The sequence below is a fragment of the Lithobates pipiens genome, unplaced genomic scaffold (genome assembly GCF_037356315.1).
Source record: "Lithobates pipiens isolate NorthernLeopardFrog02 unplaced genomic scaffold, aLitPip1_a1.2 Scaffold_22, whole genome shotgun sequence".
Classification (NCBI taxonomy): domain Eukaryota; kingdom Metazoa; phylum Chordata; class Amphibia; order Anura; family Ranidae; genus Lithobates; species Lithobates pipiens.
In genome coordinates, this window is record NW_027507784.1 from 324,111,064 (window position 1) to 324,137,893 (window position 26,830).

The 26,830-nt window shown below is 44.1% G+C and overlaps 1 protein-coding gene across 4 annotated transcripts in view; it reads left to right on the forward strand.

The window, feature by feature from the left end:
• The first annotated feature begins 2,433 nt into the window (after positions 1 to 2,433).
• CFAP70 (cilia and flagella associated protein 70) overlaps positions 2,434 to 26,830 on the forward strand; it is a 77,924-nt gene continuing 53,527 nt past the window's right edge. For 3 of the 4 annotated variants that reach the window (XM_077449534.1, XM_077449537.1, XM_077449535.1), the window contains exons 1-7: positions 2,434 to 2,519; positions 11,073 to 11,148; positions 16,194 to 16,380; positions 18,323 to 18,421; positions 21,128 to 21,207; positions 23,410 to 23,586; positions 26,382 to 26,564. In XM_077449534.1, the coding sequence (XP_077305660.1) occupies positions 11,083 to 11,148; positions 16,194 to 16,380; positions 18,323 to 18,421; positions 21,128 to 21,207; positions 23,410 to 23,586; positions 26,382 to 26,564 (792 nt within the window). In that variant the 5' untranslated portion in view covers positions 2,434 to 2,519; positions 11,073 to 11,082. Of the gene's footprint in view, positions 2,520 to 11,072; positions 11,149 to 11,205; positions 11,620 to 16,193; positions 16,381 to 18,322; positions 18,422 to 21,127; positions 21,208 to 23,409; positions 23,587 to 26,381; positions 26,565 to 26,830 lie in introns of those variants that run through there. The other variant, XM_077449536.1, reaches the window with a different exon arrangement.

Below are 26,830 nucleotides of genomic sequence, written 5' to 3' on the forward strand. Positions count from 1 at the left end.
AATGTTGTTATCAACTGGTATAGGTACTGCAGGTAATCCCCTCTAGATTCTCAGCCATACACCACAGATCATATCCATAAAAGAGAGAAAGGGAGCTCCAATAGTGAAGTATGTACTGTCAAATATACTTTATTATAAAAAGGACATAATCCTGGGTACTCACATTTAATCACACAATCAAAAGTAAATATACAGCATAGAAACGAACGAGCTCCACGTTCGTACCCTGGACGTCACTTCCGGTATCCTCCTCATCCAATCCTATGCGTATCGTCACTAATCATGTGACTTCATCAGGGAATAGAAATCAACTATCACAACCCTCGACTGCGCCATGGTAGTTCATTGAGAACTACAAGCCGTCAGCTGCAGAGGCTGCCAGACCTTGTAGTTTTCACATTCACACAACTCTGTGAATGAGTGACGTGACTGACCACATTCCTTGCAGAGTATGACAAAGAGGTGGGGAAGAAGATTGCCTGCCGCGTCAGTGAGGTGTGGGGGCCAGTGGATTTGTAACATGTTACACCCATATTCAAGGTGTAACTAGTTACAAAAGGTGAACTTATCCTTTAACCTGACGAGACTAATGACCATGACTCTGCTCCCAAGCCCTTTTTCTCTCTGGCTCTTGAAACCCGAGTAGAATTTTAGTTTTTTGAGGAAAATTTTCCATTCTGCTCCTCCCCTTTTATTTTTATTAAGCCCAAGCTTACTGACAAAATCAGCACAAGGGACATTGTATATCCTCAATGTGATGTGTTCCTTATGCTCCTAGTTAATGCCAACGCTGCCATAATCATCTGGTGCGGTACGGATTAATAGAGCTGAAGAGCTGTCAGAGGCATTCCTCAAAAGCACCTGACAATGCCTGCCCTTTCCACCCCACTACTTAATTTACAGGATAGAACATGATCTATGAATGGAGGACAGATGGATGATTGAAAGGTCCACCACCTCCATTCACAGAACAGAGTCAGTTATTCGCTGGCAGTGGGGTTGGTGCTCCAAATTTTTGGGGGAAGGCAAAACCATCAAATGCAGCTTCACACTGTTTTGGCTCCATTTTTCAGGGCGGAATTCACGCAAAGATTTGGCCCCAATTTGTCCCTGAAACGGAGAACAGGGATGCACCGGCCCCCTGCTGCAAGCTGCATCCAGCAGCAGTGTGAACCCAGCCTTAAACTTCACAACTTTATCCCTGACCTGTCTGGTGTGTTCCTTGGCCTTCATGATGCTGTTTTTTATCTAAGGTTCTCTAACCAACCTCTGAGGGCTTCACAGAACAGCTGTATTTATACTGAGATTAAATTACACACAGATGGGCTCTATTTACTAATTAGGTGACTTCTGAAGGCAGTTGGTTCAACTAGATTTTAGTTAGGGGTATCAGAGTAAAGGGGGCTGAATACAAATGTACGCTACACTTTTCACATATTTATTTGTAGGAAAAAAAAAACAACAAACTTTGAAAACCATTTCTTATTTTCCTTCCACTTTACAATTATGTGCCACTTTGTGTTGGTCTATCACATAAAATCCCAATAAAATACATTTACGTCTTTGATTTTAAGTAACATGACAAAATGTTGAAAATTTCCAGGGCTATCGGGGCACTAATCGTTATCATTTGTGTCAGTGAAATAAAATTAACCTTACGGCCCACAGTCACACAATGAAGAGAAAGTGGGAGTGCTATACGGCCCATTGGGGTTCCAAAGGGATAAAATAATTCTGATCAGTGGTGTCAGGTGACATAATGCCTATCGTTGGTGTCAGGGATTATTTCATCCATCGGTGGTGTCAGTTGGGAATTGTTTTAACTGACACCACTGATAGGGATTATTTTATCGAACTGACACCACTGATTGGTGTCAGGGATTATTTCATGCATCGCTGGTGTCGGTTAGGAATTATTTTATCTAGCGGTGGTGTCAGATGAAATAATCCCCATAATTGGTGTCAGAGGAAATAATCCCTAACTGACACCACTGACAGGGTTTTTTTTTCCCTGACACCAATTATGGGGATTATTTCATCTAACTGACACCACTGATAAAATAATTCCTATCAGTGGTGTCAGTCAGGTGAAATAATCCCTATCCCCACACTCACACCTGTGACTGGGCCTGACAACTATTACATGCGAGATCCCAGCGGCGCTCATGGAAGGATGACCTGCGATCGCTCTGGATGCAGGTGGATGTGAATTAGGCCATAAAATATAAAGGTTTTGGAGGATCTATGGCTGCATTGTGTATGAGATCTTTTTGTGCAGAGTGGGGGGGGGGGGTGTATTCTTAAGCAGCTGACTTGGAATCCTTTAGACACATTCCCTAGGACCTGATCCTGGAAATAAGAGCACACAGTGCAGAGCTGGATGGACAGGCTCTCCCTTAGCCTAGCAACCAGCAGGATGGCTGTGGGCCTGGCCTCCATTGTTTATGCTTGTTGCTAGGCGACGAGGACGCTGAGCCTGGGAAGCAGAAGCAGCAGATCTGTGTGCAGGAGACGTCCAGGTATGGGGTACAGGGGCCCAACAGCACTTACCCAGATTGATCCACAATTGGTGACGGAGGGGTGGGGACTATATAGGACTATGGGCTCTTTATGACAAATGGGGACACATCTTTCATTTTTTTTCATTTTACTTAGCTCAAGGTTAAGCTAACTGAAATCTCATTTTGCAAAAAGGCACAGAACAGCCAATCATGTGCAAGGAAAATAACATAAAAAAAAAATAAGCAAAAGACTACTTCTTTTTTTTTTTTTTTTTTGCTGGACAGGACATGATTGAATGATTGAGTCAGTGTAGAATCACTGGATTCACTAAGTGAAAATTCATTGTGACTTAAAAAAATAAAAATAAAAATCTTGGCTTAGTGCATTGGGGGGGGGGGGGGGGGTAGTGTTGACTTCAATCATCTAATCATGTGCAAGCAGAATTTTTTTTTATATATATTTTATTTTACTTTAGTACATATTTTTTTTTCTTTTTAGTATTTTTTTTTTTATATATTTTTCTTTTAGTAAAGCAACCCCAATGAGGGTCATCACATGTGCTATGACAATTAGAACCCTCCCCAGGGTGTTTAAAAAAACAATAATGAATATATTCTAATGTATTTATTTTTCATAACTTTTTTTTTGCATGTCTATCATAACTGTTAAAAACTTGCTGTTCCATATTTTGTGGCGTCTACCGTGTGTGTGCATGCATATATATATATAATGTGTGTGTGTGTGTGTGTAAAATATATAGTGTAATAAATAAATATATATGCACAGACACTGTGCACTATGCTGACACTAACTCCTGGTTTAAAAAAAAAATTGATCCAAGTATGCATTCTTAAAGTATAACTAAAGGCAAAACTTTTTTTTTTTCATTTGAGATTGCATAAGGGAGGATTATAACCCCTGTCATTTTCTTTCCATGTGTGTCCCATTGCAGTGATTTCCCTTCACTTCCTGTCCCATAGCCAAAACAGGAAGTGAGGAAATCCCTGGTAGTCACCAGAACTAGTGTCCCCATTGAAAGATGTCCCCTCTAGTCCTGTTTTCTGTGTCAACTCAAAATCTGGGAATTTTCTTTTATGTTCACAGATGATAATGGTAAACAGGAGAAGTAGGTTGAATTTCCCTGACAGGGTGCACAGACATCAATAAAAACCTGACAGGGGTTCTAATGCATCTCCCCTCTATCCAAAACAAAAAAACGTTTCCCTTTAGTTATACTTTAACTTTTTCAAAAGTTTTGCTCTCAGCCTCCTCCAAACTTTCTTTTTACTGTATATTTTTGCTGCTCTGATCTGCCATCCTGTCTGGGTTGTCAACCTCCCACAGCATTTTTAACTGACAAAACATGGAAAATTTACTAGCGGAGCACATTTTTTTTACTGGCAACCAGAGAAATTACAGAACTCCAATTGAAAAGTAACAGTGACTATTTGAACAGTATAAACATGATATGGAAACACTGACAACACCTATAAAAAAAAAAAAAGTATTTTGCTTCATTTACACTTAAAAAGTCAACACAGCATGAAATTATCAGCCCCTGATATTTATTGGCAATTGTAAAAAAAAAAAATCACAGATTGTTTACAAACTGACAGTAAATTTACTGGCGGTTGGCAACCCTGCTTCCTGTTACAGGGTGGCTACATTCGTTCTCCATAGTCCTGTTGTATCTAGAAATGTAGTGATCCTCTTTTGCTTGCTCCAGGAATGCATGGGATGTGTGGTGTATAGGGCACTACTAATACACGCAGCTGGTTCTAAAAACAAAAATAAGGGGGAAAGGGAGAGGTTTGGGAGTTCGCAGAGGATATTGCAAGGAGGCAGAAAAGCACAGTAAGAATAAACAAATGAAAAAAAAAAACTGACTACGGGGCTAATAATTAGTGGATGCATTATTTTGGGGAAAATAAGGATATGACTTTGTGTCACTTTAACTTATTTTGGTTGGAGTTTGCCTTTAACCCTTTTTCCGCCAGACAGTGGGGGGGGTCACACACATTCCTGGCTGTTGGAACCATTCAGGCAGCTGCGCTATCACACAATTGCTTACACACACACACTGCAGGTAACAGTGCATACGCCTCCCCTGCCATGTATCCTGGGCTCCACTTGCCCATCTGCAGGCCCGGGGCTGACATAGCGGGTGCCGCTGGGTAGAGGGGAGGGAACAGAGTGGAGATGCATCCGCTTTCCTTCCCTCCTTGTTGCCAACCCAGAAAGTGATGTGTTTGGCACCACTTCTAGGTCCGACTCCAGCCAGCTTACCTGGGAAAGAATATAAGGGTCCATTCACACCTATGTAGTTTGCTTTTGAGTGTCTTTGCAGGTTTTTAACTGCGATTCTGCCACAATTTTTTTTTATGCTTTTCTCCTTCATTGATGAGGCTGCACTGATAAGACAACACTTATAGGTGGCACTGGTGGGAACTGATAGGCTGTACTGCTGGGCACTGATGGGCCCATCAAATGGAGCATATGAGAAAGTACAGAGGGAGGGATCGATCGCATCATTAACCGACCCCTCCCCCTTTTGGGTGGGAAAGGTGGTGAATCAGCCGGTATTGGTTCAGTTCCCTCTTGGGGACAACCCCCAATGGTGAAACCACCAGGTCCCTCACCAGCAGAACCAAGAACAGGCCAGACATTCTGCCCAACGCCACCTCCTTCTGCAGTTTAACAGAAACTACATCCGGATGAGCATACACTGAAACAGGAGGGATGCTGACCAACGAAACTCGGAATTGGAAAACCCTCCTTAAAACCCAACCTTAACATTCTTGCCGCAACCCTGTTCGGATACCTACTTAGGTACAGCGCCATTTTTTTCCACCTTCACCAGAGTCGTCCTTCTTTCAAGCATCAGCCAGTTTCTTTCCTTTCTTGAAGCATTTGGACAGGCGCAGACACAGACATCACCCTCACAGGAACAGACCTAGGCAAAGATACAGAAAAATACTTACCAGGCTTCCCAGGGGAAACCGACCGTCCAGCCGCACCTCCAGATCCCTGACGAGGTCCCTGCTAGACCACAGCTGCCACGGGCCCCTCCGAATCTGTGTCCAACACTTCGCCCTCTGATTGTGGGTCCCCCTGTACACCAGGGGATGCTGACGAGGAAGAAAGAAACAGGCGCCCGGGTGTGGTGTCATCATCTGGCGCCCGTAGGACCACGCGGCTTCCCTGCGGCCTGACTCCCACGACGAGCCCTCTGCCGGCCTGCAGATACCACTCCAGGACTGTCACCCGAGGTACCTTTGCTTCTCCCATCGGTGGCCACGGCCGTCCTAGGTGCGTGGCCTGCACCAGTACCCGCAGATCGTCCACGCCGGCTCGCACCACGAACAGGGAAAGGCTCCCTGTGCGACGGCTCACCCTGGGGGTCACATCGGGGCTAAAGCGCGCAGGAGGCCGAGACCTCCTCGCACATGGTGACACGGGAGCAGGAGTAGCAGATCCCTGCCCCGACCCCTGAAGCACAGCATACAGCTGGGAATTCAGCCACTGTGGACCATTAGCCAGGGCAGCAGAACGCAAAAGCCCCAGTCTGTCCAGATCCTCCATAGTGTGAGAAGCACAGAAAGAAAGAAAAAACTTTCTGTGCTGTTATCTCTGTGTCCTGCTGTCCCCAATTAATAAAACTACAACCCCCGTGCCCCCCCGGGACAATCCAGTAACCAGGCCGCACCCCTTACCCTTCTATTGCTCCAGTGTAAGCCACCCCCTTCCCCCTTGACCTGGACATACACAGGAACTGGTCCGTGCAACCTGCTCAGCGACCCCCAGTCATGTGGGCCCTACACCTAGGTTCCCATCGTTTTTGTATATAACTATTTGACAACCATGTTTATTCAAGAGGTACACCACACATATATGTTTATATTTCTATACTGTTATATTGTGAACCCTTTCCTGTTTTCCCCACCCATCCCAGTTTTTGCCAGGACATTCATTCTCAAGCTTGGGAGCTCAAATTATTTTTAAGTATGTAGATGTAGTTTTCTGGGCAGGGGGAGGATGTAGCACCCTGGAGTTTAGGCAGGGTTGCTCCTCACGATTTTACTGTCCAGGAGTAGTTATCCTGGTTGATTGTTGGAGCTCTATTGATTCCTCCCTAAGTTTGGTCTTGTTGCACTTTTCTCTTCTACCACTGGGTGGCTGGGTACTTGGTGGTACTAGATATGAGAAGGGCAACTCAAGGTTCCGGTTATGTGGGGTGTAAATAAAACCTGGCCTGTTAGTGGGCCCTGAGGACAGGGTTGGTAACCACTGATCTATGTTCTGTGCCACCGGGACGGCTATCTGGGTGCACATGTATTCCCCCCCCCCCCGCGCTGCTAGGCCGGAGATAGGGCCTATCCCGGGGGGGGATCTGACTGCTAGGCTGCCTGAGGACCTATCCAGAAGCAAGAGAGCAGCGCAGGGTTGGGATTGCGGCTTGCAGTTTAACCAGAAATGACGGTTCTGCCGGCCAGAGAACCTGTCGTGGTCGAAGATAGAGGGGAAGCTGTCGCCATTAAGGGACCATCCGCCTTATTACCGGGGACCTCAGTGAGTAACTGAAGCAAGTACTGGAGCAGTATTCTCACCGAACGGCATGGTGGAGAATCGGGAAACTTCAAGCAGTGATCAAGTCAAAGACCCAGTGCAGGTGACGCTTGCAGTGCAGCCTTGTGTGCCAAGACAGGGACCTGGGACCTCGCCGATTAGCAGGGGTGAAGCTTGAGAAATATCTGGAGTGTCAAGCTATGGACCCAGCAGAGAGGCAGGGGTGACGCTTGAGAAAGATACCACCATGAAGATTGCAGGAGCTCAAGAGATTCAGTGGCAGTGAATCAGCGGGTCTAGTGAGTGAGCGGGAGCTCAGAGGGCTGAAGAACTACAAGGAGAAGTTGTAGAGAAGGCAAAATAACTGTTACGCTTTGTGTTAGGAACTGTTAAAGACTATTACCATAGGAGAAAGCATCCCTACACGTGCATATGAGGCGCCCTACTGGAGGCCTTTCCCTGCATGGCTATCCTCCCATTGATGTCTCGGAGTCTGCCAGTTGAACTTGCAACTACTTAAGGGTGTCCTGACCCTAACCCTCCTTCCCCCAAAAAGTTTGTAAGAGAAATAAACATCTGTTTTACATTCAAGAATTCACAGAAGGATGTCGGCTATCTCTGGCCCTGGTGGTTCTCATCAGACTGAAGGAGGCCAGGAGACCTTGATACACACATTAAAAACACGCATGCAGAAACGCATCCGGAGCGCATATGAAATGCCTTTTTGTGGTGTGAACTGGCCCTCAGTGATTCTATTTTTGCATTTTATTTTATTTAATTTTTTTCGGATATGTTGGCGTTCCACTAGTAAATACAGCTGGATAAAACATAAACCGTGTCTGTCTTCATTTCAGGTTGCAAAGCAACAAAATGTGATTATTTTAAAGGGGATGAGGGATAGATAGATAGATAGATAAGATCTAGAATGGAATACATAGACACTGTGTGTTGCACTCCATTAGTAATTTAGCTCAATGCCTCCACCTACTGGTAAGTACAAAGTAGCAAAATCAATAATAATACACAATGAAACAATACAGGAGTATGACCAATGGCAGACACAAAAGGGGGAAAGGCTAGGGTCACATTTTGTGCATTGCAGGAACATTTACATCCCTAACATGCATCCCTTTTGCAGGCTTGTGGCAGTGTCATTAATCGTTAATGACACCCCAATGCAACCTTGCTAATGTGCGACGTGCGTTTGGTGCAGTTTAAAAAAAAGGTCCGTGCAATTTTTTCATTTGTAGGGTACCCAGTGAAATTAATAGGCTGCCCGAAACAAGACAAGCAAAATCGTGCAAAAACATGCATGCACTGCATCACCTTTACAGAGCCCAAATAACAGCAGCGTTGAGATTTATTTATTGTTTGCAATGTGTTCTATTACTAAAGATTGAAATGGTTATTCAGGGCTCATTCACATTGTCGCTCATCCTCATAGGGCATGAAGTTGATTGGAGGGAAGGGACACACCCCCTTCGCACAGGAACAGAGCTGAGGCTGTCAATCTGCTGGAGGTCCCTCCCCTGTCACCATTTTCTCTTGGTGTCAGGAAAGCCCGTGAGAGATAATTCATGCTGATAGCACAGGAAAGAAGCAGTAGACAAAAGTGACACTCAAGCCCCATACACACTATCAGATTTTCTGCTGATTTTTATCTTCAGATTTACCAAAACCATGTAGTGCAAGGGCCTGCCTGATTGCATACACATTTAAACTCCTAAGGTTTGACTGCATATTATATGGTTTTGGAAAATCTGAAGTTATCTGCTTAGTTATAACACCAGCCATTTGATGGTTGCGTTGAGAGCACAAGCAACTGTGACAGCATTCACAGCACACCTTGAATGTACAGTAGCTGTTTTGGGAAACCATTAAAATAGCTGAGTTTAGTTTTGCTTTAACATGCGTTGTGTTAGGGTAGTCCACTCATTATGAATTTGTAAAGAGAGAAGTACTCCTTACGCCAGTTCTACTTTTATTTATAGTTTTTAAAATGCATGTTTATGCATGCTTATCCAACGGCTTTCATACTTCCCGAGTTACAGTACGCACCTGAAACAAGTAGGCAGGTCAGCGCAGGTTAACTTGCTGCTTTTGCTCAGTCAAGTCCGTGGCTTAGAAATGTTTGAAGCTAGAGACAGCCAGGCACTGAGCATTTTTATAACACCAGCCTCTATTTTTCTTTCTGTACAGGTCTTCTTTAACCACCTCCCGTCCGCTCTATAGCCGAAAGACGGCTGCAGCACAGACCCAATTTGCCGGGAGGGTGTCCATAGATGTCCTCATGCGCTTGAGCAACCTGCACGCCCCCTGCAGGGCGCACGCGGCGTGCTCTGTGATCAGGGAGTCTGAGACTCGTCTGATCACAGATCGGAGTAAGGGGTTGATACAGACCCCTTACCAAGTGATCAGCTGTCAGCCAATGACAGCTGACCATTTGACGTAAACAGAGCCGGCAATCGGCTATCTTTTCTCCTCACACTGGCAACGTGAGGAGAAAAAGAAACCAATCACCGGCGGCTGTGAGAGGGACATTAGTCGCGATTGTGGAGAGCCTCTGCTGAGGCTTCTGTGCCCACCAGTGCCTCCTACCAGTGCCCACAGCGTCGCCTATAAATGTCACCAACCAGTGCTGCCTATCAATACCCCCTACCACTGCCCATCAGTGCCGCTCATCTGTGCTGCCTTATCAGGTCCCATCAGTGCTGCCTTATCAGGTCCCATCAGTGCCCATCAGTGCTGTCTTATCAGGTCCCATCAGTGCTGTCTTATCAGGTCCCATCAGTGCTGTCTTATCAGGTCCCATCAGTGCTGCCTTATCAGGTCCCATCAGTGCTGTCTTATCAGGTCCCATCAGTGCTGCCTTATCAGGTCCCATCAGTGCCCATCAGTGCTGTCTTATCAGGTCCCATCAGTGCTGTCTTATCAGGTCCCATCAGTGCTGCCTTATCAGGTCCCATCAGTGCCCATCAGTGCTGTCTTATCAGGTCCCATCAGTGCTGCCTTATCAGGTCCCATCAGTGCTGCCTTATCAGGTCCCATCAGTGCTGTCTTATCAGGTCCCATCAGTGCTGCCTTATCAGTGCCCATCAGTGCTGTCTTATCAGTGCCTACCTATTAGTGTTGCCTTGTCTGTGCCTATCAGTGCCCATCAGTGCAGCCTCATCAGTAAATATCAATGAAGGAGAAAAATTACCCTTTTGCAAAATTTTATAACAAACTATGAAACTTGTTTGTGTTTTTGTTTTTTTGTTTTAAAAAATGTTTTGTGTTTTGTTTTGTTTTTTGTTTGTTTAGCAAAAAAATAAAAACCCAGGTGGGGATTAAATACCAACAAAAGAAAGCTCCATTTGTGTGAAAAAAAATGATAAAAATGTCATTTGAGTACAGTGTAGCATGACCGCGTAATTGTTATTCAAAGTGCATCAGCGCTGAAAGCTGAAAATTGGTCTGGGCAGGAGGGGGGTTTAAGTGCCCGCTATGCAAGTGGTTAAAGCAGAACTAGACTCACCTGCAGTCCAGTGATGCAATGTCCTTGATCTACCCGCCAGCTGCTGACGGGTCTCCAGCTTCCAGGTATCAATCCCTGCCGCTCTCATTGGTCAGGCGGAGGTGGGGTCACTCCCACACATGCTCAGTTCAGTGAGTTGGGCATTGCCGAACTTGAGCATTGAGCTACACATGTGCAGATCGCTGTACAGGGGAGGGCAGGCAGGTAAGTAACTTTACTGCAGAAGAGACAAAACATGTATTAAAAAATCCAGCCGGTTCGGCCATTTTTAATTTTTAACATAAAGTTCCACTTTAAATCTCCTAATGGACAATCCCTTTAAGTCAAGTTTGTATGTTGCGGATTTTATGTGTTTCTCAAAGGTGGTCAGCGGCTATGTTGGCTCTGCAGTCACCCCCCCCCGACCCCCTAAGATGGAGTGTGTTAATAAGTGACACTTGTAATGGGACCTACATCCCTAATCTCATGCTTTCTTGTCTCCGTTCAGACCTGTCGCTATGGAGACACCACTGGTTCGCCCCCCTGTGCCGGTACACATCACGGTCCTTCGAGCACATGATCTGGTAACACTTTTCATAAATAGCACTTAGCAGGGGGAGGGGCTACCAACTGGGTTAACCCTTCACTGACACACCACAGGTTTTCTCTATGATTGATTGATAGATTCAGTAGATCAGCCTTTCTCAACCTTTTCAACACAGAGGAACCCTTGAAATAATTCTCCGGTCTCGGGGAACCCCTGCTAAAAATTAGAAATCTGCAACTCATGAGACATTATTGTGATGGTCAGTGGGAAGAATGGTCCTTACAGTTGTGGTCATTGGGAAGAATTACCTCCTTACAGATGGCTAAAAAGATCAATGGTGTCGGTGGGAACTTATTTGAGAGGCAGAAATTGCCCAATGCTGAAGGAACCCCTAGCAACCTCTGGAGGAACTCTAGGGTTCCATGGATCCCTGGTTGAGAATCACTGCAGTGGATAGTATCAGCCAATGCCTTTGGGGCTCAACACAAAAAGGGGAATACAAAAGCAGGTATAGTAGATAAAAGACTTCCATACCAATGTCCATTGAATGCCTACAATACCTGTTTATATACGGTGTGTAATGTGGATATATATATATATATACAGGATCTCACAAAAGTGAGTACACCCCTCACATTTTTGTAAATATTTTATTCTATCTTTTGTGACAACACTGAAGAAATGACACTTGTCTACAATGTAAAGTAGTGAGTGTACAGCTTGTATAACAGTGTAAATTTCCTGTCCCCTCAAAATAACTCAACACAGCCATTAATGTCTAAACCGCTGGCAACAAAAGTGAGTACACCCCTAAGTGAAAATGTCCAAATTGGGCCCAAAGTGTCAATATTTTGTGTGGCCACCATTATTTTCCAGCACTGCCTTAACCCTCTTGGACATGGAGGTCACCAGAGCGTCATAGGTTGCCACTGGAGTCCTCTTCCCCTCCTCCATGACGACATCACGGAGCTGATGGTTGTTAGAGACCTTGCGCTCCTCCACCTTCCATTTGAGGATGCTCCACAGATGTTCAATAGGGTTTAGGTCTGGCGATATGCTTGGCCAGTCCATCACCTTTACCCTCAGCTTTGTTAGCAAGGCAGTGGTCATCTTGAAGGTGTGTTTGGGGTCGTTATGTTGGAATACTGCCCTGCAGCCCAGTTTAGTTTTAGCAGCACTTTACAAGTGTTTTAGTGGCGCTTTTCGGCCAAAGAAAGGGTTAAAAGCACCGTGTTGCAGCACTCCTGAAGCACTTTGCAGGGGCTTCGGCAGCGTGGCCCATTCATTTCAATGGACAGGGTGTTTTTAGGAGCGGTGTATACACTGCTCCCAAACCACCCCAAAGATGCTGCTTGCAGGACTTTTCAGAATGTCCTGCAAGCACACCGCTCCAGTGTGAAAAATCACACTGAAATGAATGGAGAGGTGGTTTTTAGGCGTTAGTTAGAGGCTATTTCTATCGCTAAAACACTTGAAAACCAAAAGCAGCCTGAGAGGGATAACACCAAATTTAACACACCTGCTCCCCATTCACACCTGAGACCTTGTAACGAGTCACATGACACCGGGGAGAGAAATTGGCTAATTGGGCCAAATTTGGACATTTTCACTCTTTTGTTGCCAGCGGTTTAGACATTAATAGCTGTGTGTTGAGTTATTTTAAGGGGACAGCAAATTTACACTGTTATACAAGCTGTTCACTCCCTACTTTACATTGTAGCAAAGTGTAATTTCTTCAGTGTTGTCACATGAAAAGATAGAATAAAATATTTACAGAAATGTGAGGGGTGTACTTACTTTGTGAGATAATGTGTATAGTTAGTGAAGAGTGTCAAGGCCATAGAGACACACAGGGCCTCCTCCGGACAGTTGCATTTATAACACTTACACAGGCTGGCACATTGACAAACATAGACTGATGAACATTAAAACGAAACTTCAGGAATTAAAATGGTATAAAACCCTCATCACTTTTTAACATAACTCATTGAGCACAATTAAATAAGTATTCCCCATGAAACCATTTGTTAAAATTCTCACCACAAAACTGCTGGTGCTGCTTTCCTGAACGTCTGGCCTTCACAGGAAAGTTAACAGTGGACAGTGCAGTCTCTAGCTGGTCTGTTAGCTTGGAGAAGGGAGGAGGAGGAGGGGGGAGAAGAGGGGTGCCTTGCAATTCTAAGTTATGGGGCTGTGTGTTTCTATTGATGTACGCAGTGTACTGAGACACAACTTTAGTACCTGCATGCAAAGGTGGGCTCCATAGGATGCTGCACCGTGGAAAGAATATTGATCCATCAATGGTGTCAGTGGATAGAATAGTGACCCATCCATGGTGTCACTATTCCATCCTGGGGAAGCAATTGTGGCCCCAGCTGAAACTGGAACATAGAAAAGATTTAAAAAAAAAGCTACATACTAAGTAATTGATTGAATCAGCTGCTGAAAGTGCTTTACAAAATGAGGGTGTAATATCACTTTTTTGCAAACTTACATGGTCCAGCTTGGTTCAATGTAAGTACTCATATCTGATATCCGTATAGGGTAGGCAGGTGGTACCTCCTAGACATATGCACTACCGAAAAAATTTGTTTTGCTTTGTTTAAGTTTCATTAGTTGTTTTTTGTGTATTGGATCATTTGTTACTTCGGATCATTCGTAACTTTCGGATACATTCGTATTCATTCCGTTCCATTTGTATTGAGACGGCATTCGTTACTTCGGGCTCGGACCCTTTGTTCATTCCGACATTGGTGGTTGTATTCCTAACCGGCCCACCACACCCTGTTCTGGACTCTGGATGGAATGCAGTCTGACACAGAAAAACACAAAGTGGAAGCTCATTGGCCAGAGATAACACACTAATGCCGTGTACACGCGGTCTGACTTTCCGACGGCAAATGTGCGATCGGAGCTTGTTGTCAGAAATTCCGATCATGTGTGGACTCCATCGGACAGTTTCCATCGAAATTTCCATCACACAAAATTTGAGATCTGGTTCTCAAATTTTCCGTCAACAAAATCCGTTCAAGTAAATTCCGATCGTGTGTAGACAATTCGGACACACAAAGTGCCACGCATGCTCGGAATCAAGCAGAAGAGCAGCACTGGCTATTGAACTTAATTTTCCTCGGCTCGTCGTACATCACAGCGCCCTTGATGTTCAGAATTTCCGGCCAACTTTGTGCGACCGTGTGTATGCAAGACAAGTTTGAGCCAACATCCGTTGGCAAAAATCCATGGATTTTGTTGTCGGAATGTCCGATCTTCTGTACGCGGCATTATACTGCCCATCTGAAAATCAAATGAATCCAAATTTATCCAAAAGAAATACAAATGCATTCGTCAACTATTTCTTTATATTCAGTCATAACAAATAGTTGGAAAGAACGAAAATAAGAAAAACAAAATTATTCGAATGTAATCGATTCATTAAGCTCATAGGTTTAATCATTTTGCGTTCTTTTGGATTTTTATATTTTCGGATTTTAGTTCTTTCGGGTTTTCGTTCTTTCAGACAATTTTTTGTTTTTGCACGCATTCATCAAAAGAGTCTTTTGTTCATTCAGATGCTCCCGAATGAACGAATATGCCGATTTCATCCAAAAACAAATTTATAACAAATAGAATTGCACATGTCTAGTACCTCCTCCTCAGTGCCGAGACAAGGTTATCCAGCACCCAGGGCAAAGATGCCAAACTGGACCTCCCTTTCCCTTAGGGTTAGGGTCAGGATGCCCTCTGCCCCTGCAATAAACCATTGCGCCAGGGGCAGCCGTCCCTCCTGCCCACCCCTTGTCCCGGCCCTGCTCCTCCTTGTTCCCCTCCTCCTGGATCACATACATACCTCCCAACTTTTCACATTCGGAAGGCCGCTGGGAAGCTACATATGACTGTACACAGTTATATCCGTGATCTTCCGTGTGCTGCTCCAGAAGCTTCCCCTCTGCAAACTTAACAAAGGGGGAGTTGCTTGCTCAATATTCCTGCCATTCACAGAAAGCCTATTTTTTTTTCCAATAAATATAAAGCATTTTCTGATTGGATGAGGTGGAGAGGAGGGGCAGATGACATCTCCATCTTGTCCAATCAGAGAATGTCTTGTATTCACTGAAAAAATACAATATGTCCTATTAATGGCCGCGGTGCCAAGCAAGTGACCCCTGTGTCCAGTGTGCAGAAGGGAAGCTGTTTACCCAGAACATTGTAGTTCTTATTGTGTATAGTGTTTGCTGCTACAGTGATTTGCAGCAGCCCTCTGGATATCTGATATGGGTACTTACACCGAGCCAAGCTGGCCCAATGTAAGTTTGCAGAGAAGTTCATTCCTGGAGTTCCGCTTTACTGAACAAAGACTTGCAGACACAGACTCTAAAAACACATATCCAAAAGGTGCTGGCAATTATTTGATCATTCAGACAACTTACTGGCTATGGCTAGGTAGCTCCCTTAAAAACATGGCTACCCTCCAGTGGGTCACTTAAAGCAGAAGACAACAGAAGGAGCACCAAACCAATAAACCAGCTAAACTATCATTGCCTATAATGCTGATACTTATTGATGCATTGGGGCTGATTTACTAAAACTGGAGAGTGCAAAATCGGATGCAGCTGTGGAAGGTAGCCAATCCGCTTCTAACTCCAGCTTGTTCAGTTCAATTTTGACAATAAAACTTAGAAGTTGATTGGTTTCTATGCAGAGCTTTTGCACACTCCAGTTTTAGTAAATCAACCCCATTGACTCTTTGAATCCAGTCATTTCACATGTAAACAGATTTAGGCAGAAACATTTCTGGGTACTTTCAAGTTCTTACTTAACCTTAATCCCTGATAAAAGGGGAGTTTGCCCTTGAAACGCGTTGCCTCTTTTATGTGTGAAGCATTAAAAGAATTTGGACTTATGGTTTACCACTCAGTTTGGTGCTCCTTTTGTCCGTTGTTATTTCTTGAAGACACTGATTGACATATAAATGGAGACTGCCCAAATATCTATCTCAGACAAGTCCTACGCTAACTGTTGGCTATTATTATAAACATCTGTTGTATTCACCTTCTGCTTATGTGCTGAATATGCTTTTTACAGAAAGGGGTTAAAGGTGACTCTCCGGTGACTTACCTGAGGTCAGAGTTCAACAGCGTCCTCTTGGGTGACTCCCCTAAACTGGAAGCCACCCCCGACCACCAGACTGAGTACAACTTCACCACAAGTTTTGACCTTGGCGGTGAAAGCCCCCATAGTCTGGACGATGTGGCCCACAAACCTTTCATAGGTAAGTAACTCAGCTTGGAGATGATGTTTATTTTACCTAAAAGAGGTCAGAGCCAAACCATTTTTCATATCCAGTGTGAAAGATTTCAGCAACTGTAAAGGGTTAAACTTTACAGGTGAGTTTAAAGCAAACCTGTCATGAGTGAAATATGTATGTAACCATTACCGACCCTTTATAAAATGTTAGTTGCTTGCCTGCCTTGCTTACATATTGGATCCATTCATTTCTGAGTCAACTACCCAGAATAATTATAAATTATATAATATATATAAATTATGTAATCCAGTAATACCTTGGATTAAGAGCATAATTCGTTCCAGAAGAATGCTTGTAATCCAAAGCACTCGAATATCAAAGCAAGTTTCCGCATAGAAAAAAATGGAAACTCAGATAATGTCAGAAACCATGAAATCAGGCCAAGACAGTTAAATCACACTTGTTTAATAATAAAAAAGTATATAATAAAGTAAAAAGAACAAAGGTAGTCAAAACATAGCCAAAGTTCAGTAACCGGAACGGATAGTCAGTTAAGCCAGAAGTCAGGGATCAATGTAGTGGAACAGCAAGCAGTATCTGGAGCCAGAAGGGATGTCAGCAAAGCAAGTCTTCAACAGGATCGCAGGAGATAGTTTCTGTGATGTCGACCAAGAAGAAGGCAGAGCTCCTGTGGACTGGATGGCTTAAGTAGGCAGGACTCACCAGCAGGATATCATCAACAGCTGAGTAACTGTGGAGAGATAGGAGCTGGCAATTAGCTGACAGCTGAGCGGCCAGCTCAGAGAAGGAAGGGTGGAGCCCCAGCCCTGACAGATAATCAGTTCCATAGCCTCTGCTTGTTAATGCAGTACCGCATGTGGCCAGAGGTACCAGGGCGCCAGAGACTCTGGAAGATGCTCGGAGACACTCTGGAACGGAGTGTTTTTCAGAGTGTTTTCAAGCGGCTCCAAGTGTCTCCCGTCGGCTCCGAGTGTCGCTAAATGCGGTACTGCACACCCCAGAGACTTGAATCCTCACAAAGCGAGTCAGGATTTTTTTTTTTAAACGACTCATATTGCGAAATGTTCTTAAACTGCGTTACTTGCAATCTGAGGTTCCTCTGTAAATTATATAAGTATAAATTATATTACAGTGTAGAAGCGGCTACTTCTACTATGACCAACAGCACTGACTTTTGTATATAACATCCTCTGCCTGCAGATCAGTCTGCTTAGAAATACTTTTGAGTCCATTTAACATTATTACACTTGGATTTCTCAACTTGGATGAATGTCCTCTCCTGGGGAAGCCTTGTCTTTGGGGTGAGCTACTGAATAATGGGGTTTTGATGACTTGTAAAAATTTGTGTCCAGGACCCCTCGACCACTACCTCTAGGTCCTTATTGCCATTTATGTCCACACTGGGGAGATTTGCCATCTCCATTTGTTCTGGTGAGCATTGCAACAGAGACAAAAAGTTAGAAGAAATTCAAATCTGCCAATTAAAACACTTTTTGTGTGCAAACTCTCAGAATTCCATTCTGTTGGAAAGCTATCTTTCGTTTGCTGTTGTGTCTCCAGGACAGGAAGCAAACAAAAATGTAATCAGGTGGTCACTGGTAGCAATATATAAAATGGCAAATGTTTTAAATCTTCCCTAGCCTATTGCAAACTAAAAAAGGCCAATGATCTGAATAAGCACAGACTTATTGAGAAAAAACTTTTCACTGTAGTTATCCAGGGTCTGAATAGGCTGAAGTCAGACAGGCCTGATTCGAGGAGGTGAGCAGATCAGGCACTTGCTGAATGTCCAGCACTCTACTTAAAGACTTCCTTGATTAAGACAGGTGTGCACAGCAAATGCTTAAACTGCAGTGTTGACTAAAAACCGGCAGGTGATGAAAGCTCAAGCCCAATTGATACATAATTCTTTCGGATTGGTAATACTCACCTCCTCTACTTGCAGTCACTGTCATTGAAATACTGCCCAAGGAGAAGAAGCAGAAAGAGGAGAAGACCGTTGTTCTGGGGCAGGCAGCTGTGGATCTGCTTCCTCTGCTACAAGGTGAGGAATGTTTACGCTTCTTCCTTTTAATTGGCTCTTATTGACTTTTTATATTACTTACAAGCTCCACCTAGCCACAGTAAGATAAAAATTGAAGTGACATTGCTGAAAAAAGTGAAAGAGAAAAAATTAAAAAGGAGAGAGAATGCGATAAAGAGCAAAAAGAAAAAAAGGAGGCCATAGATGATATGGTTTTCTTTCCTTCCATCGGGGGCATGGCCGTTTTTAAGGCAGGGCAAAAGGGGCAGCTGTCATTGTTGTGGGGCTCAAAGCAGCTGCCTCATACTTGCCAACTATCCTGGTTTAAATTCCCTCATCCCTTGAGGTTTTAGTCCTGTGCTGTGTCCCAATATCTCAGTGTGAAGTGTTGCAACTAATGCTGCCTAGCTCTGCCCTATTTTTTAGTAAAGATGACTTACCTGCAGACCCTGTGTTTACATGTAAATTACAGGCATTCATATGTAAATAAAGGTGGCATTCATATGTAAATAGGAGATATCATACCCCCCTCAGGGGGCCATGATATGTATATCATGCCCCTCTGAGGTCATATCCACCGTAATCTCTAGCAACCAATCAACAAGCAGAAATCATGTGCTGTAACCTCTAGCAACCAGTCAGTGAGCGGTAATGATACACTGTAACCTCTGGCAACCAATCGCAATAGCTGCCTGATCTGATTCCGTAAACTAATTTTGAGTCTAACTGCTATTTATTGTAGATCTCAGAGCAGGCGGAGAGCAAAACTGCATGGGGGGGGGGCCCAAAGGAAAGTTTTGTCCAGGGTCCAATCAATATTAAAGATGGCCCTGACCGGGGGTGGATGGGGAATGCCTCCCACTGCGCTATTGTATTCTGCCAGCAGGGGGCGTGGAAGCATTCCTGTTTGACAGAATGCAATGTTTACCGCTGGTGGCTATTGCTGTTCCCAAGTCCATTGATGGATCAACTTGAGTACAATCAGCCCGCCCATACATGAATCGAAATTTAGCCAGTCCCTGCTGAACCGGTTGAATTTTGATACATGTATGGTTGGCTAAAGTAAAAAAAAGTAAAAAAATACATTGTCACTTGCCGAAAAAATTAGTGTCTGCTGATAGTCCGCCTCCTCAGACTTTTATATTTATGGACCAACCCCAACTTAGACAGGGGATGGCATCATGGCACAAATTATATTGAATTATGTGTATATTCTTTTGTTGCATTTTTTAGCCTTCGTAAAGGATTGACTTCTGCCTGAAACGCATTGTTTCTATATGTTTGTTGTATATTGTTGTATATGTTTGGAACTAATAATTCCTGGTTTGGCACGTCTTAGATCGTTTTTAGTTACATTACAAAGCAAAAAAACTCTGAAATATCCCTTGGTGTGTAGAAGCTGCCAGCCCGGAATTCAGAAATCCTGTTCCTACACCACTGCAACACTATTGGATAGCAACACTATTTGTACAATTTTAGGGTCCAGTGCTACTTATCCATGGCATGTGACTGTGTTTAGGCCTGCTAATTGGCCAATCACACCTGAGTACTGAGAAAAAAGGGGAGGTCACATGCTCCCTAATACCCGGAGTACCTATTTTATTAGGGAGGGCAAGGGAGTATGGCTGATTAAGTGCACTACATCAGTGGTCATCAACCCTGTCCTCGGGGCCCACTAACAGGCCAGGTTTGCAAGATAACTGAAATACATCACAGGTGATATCATTTGCTGCTCAGTGATTGCAGTATTCTTGTCTGCATATCTCCAAGGTAATACATAAAACCTGGCCTGTTAGTGGGCCCTGAGGACAGGGTTGATGGCCACTGCACTACATGACTGGAGAGTGGGCTAACATGACAATTTGCACCAATTGGCCATACACACACTTGGGGAGGTGCAGCATGGTGTAGCGGCAGTAAACACTCAAAGTCCAGATTCAGCAACAGAATTGTATTGTCCAAATGAGCACAATTACCCTGAGATAAGACAACCCAATCTAGCGCATTCACAGAATGTTGCAAAAGACTGTGTATAGAAAGTCTCGGATGCTCCGATGGCGTCTGTCTCGAGGGATAGAATGCGGCCTGGCTGGTCTGTACCCAAATGGCAAAGCTTCCAGGAAGGTTAGAGTGTCCCTACTCTTTCTGTACTCATCTGTAACCTCTCCCTAGCGCTAATACTGTCCCTATCAAATGGGTGACCTGACCGCACACTACCCACCCATAAAATACGTTGCTAGCCTGGGAGCCAGGGTCTTAAATAGACTCTGCCTGACCCAAGATGGCCACCATAGTCACATGGGGTGGCAGCATCCAATCAGATAGCTTCCACAGTGACCCAGGAAGCCATAGAGAAACAATGTTTCTCTCGACCTTCTCTCTCTCTGCAATGCCGCTGCGGTTAAGCACCGATTGCAGTGGAGAAAGTAGACTGCACCTGCCTACACACATATTACAATCTGACCTCTTAGTCTAATCTATAATATTGTATATTTTAACAAGAACGTCCTAAACTATTCACTAAATGTATTAATTTAATTTCCAGTCACACTATATAGTTATTGCAGATCGAAAGGAGATGGTACATTCCAAATGTAACGTGCTGAGCTTTAGAGAGAAATAACTACAATATATAGATGAAGGGAGAGAGAAACACGAAAGAGAAAAAGAGATACGTTCCTATCTTTCTATATTGTAAATCTTGATTGCATAAACCCGTTTGTTTAGGTGAATGTAATTTTAAGATGACGGTGCCGCTGCATCCAGCAACTGGCTCTCCGCTGGAAAACATTCACCCAGATGCCAAGGTATTTATACCACACTGAAGGTTCAACTGGCGTACTTTGTGTTCATTGAATTCATTTTAATGCTTTTCATTTTAATTTCCCTTGGTTGAGGCCTTTCATGACCTCAACTATGGCCCCTGACATCACCCATAATGCTGCACAGTATATTGTATGTAATATGACTACAGACATACTAAAAGAAATTATTGTCAGAGACTCTGGACTTGCTACAGGTTTTGTTGGAGTTTTGATACTGCAGAAGACAGTGGGAGACTGAGGACATGTACCTCGAAGTTAGTAGAGATCCTGCTAATACCCTTATACAAGTCAATGCTTGCAGGTTTTATGCCCATGATCTACAGCAGTGGTATTTAAACTGTGGTCCAGGGGCCCGGATGTAGCCCTTTGCTTCCTTATATCCATCCATTAAGGCACTACTTGAGCCACTGTCGCCACTGATACAAGGCACTATCCCCCCCAATGACACCAACAATAGGGCACTATTCCTCCCACTGACACCAGTGATGGGACACCACTCCTGACACCAGCTATGGGATACAATTCCTGACACTGATACCAATAATGGGGCACTTTTCCTCCCACTGAATCCAATGATGGGGTACTAATCCTTCCACTGATACCAATGATGGGACACTATTCCTCCCACTGAATCCAATGATGGAACACTATTACTCCCACTGATAGCAATAATGGGGCAGAATTCCTCCCACTGATACCAATAATGGGGCAGTATGCCTCCCACTGAATCTAATGATGGGACACTATTACTTCCACTGATACCAATAATGGGGCACTATTCCTCCCACTGAATCCAATGATGGGGTACTAATCCTTCCACTGATACCAATGATGGGACACTACTCCTCCCACTAAATCCAATGATGGGACACTATTACTCCCACTGATACCAATAATGGGGCGGTATTCCTCTCACTGATACCAATGATGAGGCCCTATTCCTCCCACTGATACCAATAATGGGGCAGTATTCCTCCCACTGATACCAATGATAAGGCCCTATTCCTCCGGGGCTCTATTCCTAATACTAATACCAATGCTGGAAAACTATTTCTCTCACTGGCACCAATGATGGGGCACTATTTCTCTCACTGACACCAATGATGGGGCATTGTTTACTCTTAGGGCATTTTCTACTCACACAGGCCACAGTCCAGCTCCCTCAATATTTCAAGAGGGTGAAATATTGCCCCAAGGGCTGAATAAAAGCAAGCAAAGGGCCACATCCAGCCCTCAACTGCAGTTTGGAGACCACTGATCTAGAGACACTTGTAGTATTTGGGCATACTAGAAAACCTGCTATGACAAAATATGCAGGATGAATGTTGACCCTTATTTTTGAAAATTAGAGTTGCTTGGCTGTCTGGCAGATCCTTTGAACCTCTTATGCCACGTACACACCACCGGACTTTTTCTACGGACTAGGTCCAACGGTCTTCCCGACGGACTTTCCGAACGCACAGACTTGGCCACACACAAGCACACAAAAGTCAGACGGATTCGAACGTGATGACGTACAACCGGACTAGAATAAGGAAGTTCATAGCCAGTAGCCAAAAGCTGCCCTCGCGTCGGTTTTCATCCGTCGGACTAGCATACAGACAAATGGATTTTTCGACTGGACTCGAGTCCGTCGGAAAGATTTGAAACATGTTTTAAATCTAAAGTTTGTCTGATTTTTAGACACCAAAGGTCCTATGCAGCCCACACACAATCGAATTGTCAGACGGATCCGTTGCTGTTGAAAAGTCCGGTCGTGTGTACACACCATTAATTTTTGTTTGTTTTGTTGAAAAAAAGTATAAAGACTTTTATTCACTGCATTCTGGTTCTGGGCCAGTGAATAAGAAATTTGCAGAATAAATATGATCCAAGTGGAAGTTGCTAGAAACTAAAATGAGGGCTTTGCGATTCCATCCAGGGTAATGGGGAAGCTGAGTTTAGATTTAATTTTTCCTATGCATGCAGTGTGCTCTGTTTTAGCCAAGGCTGGCAATAGTGCTTTCTGTTCTGGAGCCTTTACTTCCCAAATCTCCAAAATGACAAACCGTGACCTGAACCAAATGACCTTCGAAGCTGATAGATATTCAAATGAGATCCTTAAGTTTCTACTCGGGGTATTAGTGGAACTAAGTTCAATCCTCCTTTTTCATATGCATACACTGTTTTTGTTTTCTTTTTAAGCCGAGTCTGGAGGTGGCGGTTTCTGTCCCGGAGCCTTTATTTACCGAGTCACAAATTAATAATGGGAATCTGATTCGAGTGACCATGGAAGCTGCTTATTGTGTCCCCGAGTCCTGGAACCCACAAGGGCCACAGTACAACTATGTCACCAGCCTTCAGCTACCATCTTTGGGAGAGGTGAGAAATAAACCATCCAAGGTAACCCAAACAAGGATCAATGTAAAAGGTGGGAAATGAAATAAAGATCATTTCTAGAATGTGAGTCTCTTCATAGTTTAAAGAGGACCTGTCACTTGTGAAATATCTTTTTGACCCTAAATGAGCCATTCATGAAGGACAAAATGCCTTGTCCTTTAGTCAGTGAGGGTTGAGGTTATACTGTACATGCACCAACAACACCGCAGGAATTAAATGCAATATTGTCTACACACACATTCCCGATAATGGCTGTTCGGTATTACTGGGAGCTATAATGACCGCAGACAATCCAAGAGAGGAAATGTCACCAGCACACCGAGGAATCCTCAAAATGAGTCCAAAGCTTTATTTTCGTGGTCACATGGTAAACATAAGGCAACGTTTCAGAGCCGCGCAGGGCCCCTTCGCCTGACAAGTGACGTCACCATGAAAATAAAGCTTTGAATCCATTTTGAGGAATCCTTGGTGTGCAAGTGACATTTCCTCACTAACGCCGCAGGAATTACTCATTCCTACCAACATGCAAATATTGTAATTAGTACCCACTGATTACACAATATTCATTAAAGGTCATATTTTAACCATACTGCTCAACATTTTGAGATGGGAATGAGGGACACCTACTGGCAAATGTATGTAGGCATAGGACACGCCCCCTGTCACACCCCCTTAAAGGTGAATTAACCAAAAAAAGGTTAATTAAATCCACAAGGACTTTATTTTTTTACCACTACTATTTTGTTTATATTGGCTTCTAAAATTTACAAATGCAGCAATTTAGAATTTGGATGAAAGGTTTAGTGCTGGGAAACACTTTTTAAAAGATAAAAAGTGCATTTTATATACAACTATATGGATCAGACCAAAGTGAGGGACAAATGAGGATTAATGAGGGACAGGGGGACATTGCTCCAAATTAGGGACAGGCCCTCCAAATCAGGGACAGTTGGGAGCTGTGCTTTAACAGCAGCAGCAGCAAGGTCCAATACCCTGTACCCATGTAAATATTAACACTACTGTTTACATGCATACAATGTAAAATTATGACCAAACGCCTACACTGGACGCAGATTTTTCTACTCTGTGTCTACACAGCTAAACACTGTGGACCAATATAAACTGGTATGCATGGGCACATAGGATACAAAAGAGTTGCATTCAGATTTATATAAATTATTGATCTGACCTGGTCAGCTGACTACCGGGGAAGTGGGCGGAACATACACAGCATGAACTGAGCCCAGGAAAAGTCAAGTTCACAATGCTGCTGTCCAAAGGTATCTCTGTTGCTTCTTCATCCAGAGTGGGGGCACCCTAAAACAGAAGGTGTGTTACTGGGCAGATCACCAGGGGAAAAGCCTGAACAAAGGAAACAAATGCAGCAACCACATCTAATGATTGATGGCCTGGAGGTTTCCTAAAGACTAGGGTGGAAGGAGTTCTCTGTCCAGGAGTCAGGAAGGCTCCACCTAGAGAGAAGTGTTAGCCAGAGAGATCAGCAAGGGCCTGCTATCTGTATGGACAAAGCTCATGTGTGAAGACTGGAGTATACACACAAGTGCCTAAAGGATGATAGCATGAGTTTCTCACTCACCTCGGTGGTTGGGTGAATGAGATTGCTGGGGTTGTGGAAGACATCATATAACATATTTACAGTCTACACTAAGAGTTGCCTGTACTATTCTCTCTTTGTATGATTGGAGACGGATTCTGCTCCCCCACACAAGGCTGGCCCTGAACTGTGGACCATTATCCCCTCCATTGTTATGGTTTCCATCTGGTTGACCCCATAGCACATGGAATCCTTTTATTGCAAACTTTTTTTCATATGGGCTTTGGCATAAAATAATTAAATGACTTTGTTTTGTGCTAACTCTATATGTTTTGCATGTTAGATTCTCGGCATGTGATTATTGCCAGTGGCTATAGCCTCTAGCAACAATCACTATGCTCCCTCAAACAACCCCAACCCCCCCCCCCCGCCCCCGCTGGGAGAACACAATAGCACCACGGGAGGGATTCCCCATCAGCACCGACAATTTGCACGGGTTGCAGGAAAGAAAACTGCATTATCTATGGCCGGCTTTAGTGTTTACCTGCACTTTAAAGTGGTTTTAAAGGCTCAAGGTTCAAGCTGTGTGCAGCAGCCCCCCGAGCCCCCCCCCCCAATACCTACCTGAGCTCTATCTCAATCCATCGATGCGCGAGTCGCGCAGCGCAATAGGAATTGTCCACGCTGTCTCTGGGCCCCGTGTGTGTCCCAGCAGACAGCTCGGCAGGACAGGAAGAGGCATAGACTCCCACGGGAGTCTATGCCCGGAAGTGGGTGTAAATACCTGTCTTTGACAGGTATCTCCACCCCCCTCCCCCCTGAAAGGTGCCAATTGTGACACCGGAGGGGGGGAGGGTTCCGATCAGCGGAAGTTCCACTTTAGGGTGGAACCCCGCTTTAATATGGGGGCACTAGGCAGGAGGTAGGGGCAAGGAGCTAAGGCAGGAAACCCGAGAAGAGGACAATCGGGGCTACTCTGTGCAAAACCATTACACAGAGCAGGTAAGGTATACCATGTTTGCTATTTTTTTTAAAAACTAGCCCTTAATATCACTTCGAGCTTGGGTTTTATTGCAAGCAGAAAGTTTGTTGGTGGCAGGGGTGATTTGGAAAAAAATTGAACCACCCAATAAGCATATTTGCTTTTTTTTCCCAGAAAAATAAAATAGGAAACCCAGTTGTTCAACTTTTCTTGGTCCTTCTTGTTTTTCTCCTGACACAGAAGGACCTCAATTTGATCTTCTCAAATGGAACCCTGAAGGCAGGCGGGGAGAGTGAGCCTGTGTCCAGGCAGAAGAGATGGCCAATGAGCGGTATCATGGCGCCAGGAGCCCAGCATATCCCAGAATCGTTAATTTTAGGGGGAGCATATGAAGAGGAAGACGGAGAGATGAATCGCAAAGAGGTTAGATGGTTACAGAGTTGGGATAAAAAAAAGATTCCTATTCATCATGTTCAACTAAGAAAAAGAAAACACAATAGGCTCAATTAACAAAGTTTTGCCAGATGAATCATTTTCAAATCTTATCTGATTCCTCTAAAAAGAACTGTCACTTTTTTGAAAAAAGGGTATCCTTTATTGGCATGTTAGCTTTATGAATGGAACCGAATACATACATTTTTTCAGGGGAACTCAAGTTAAAGAAACAGGTTCACTTTATAGCTCATCTC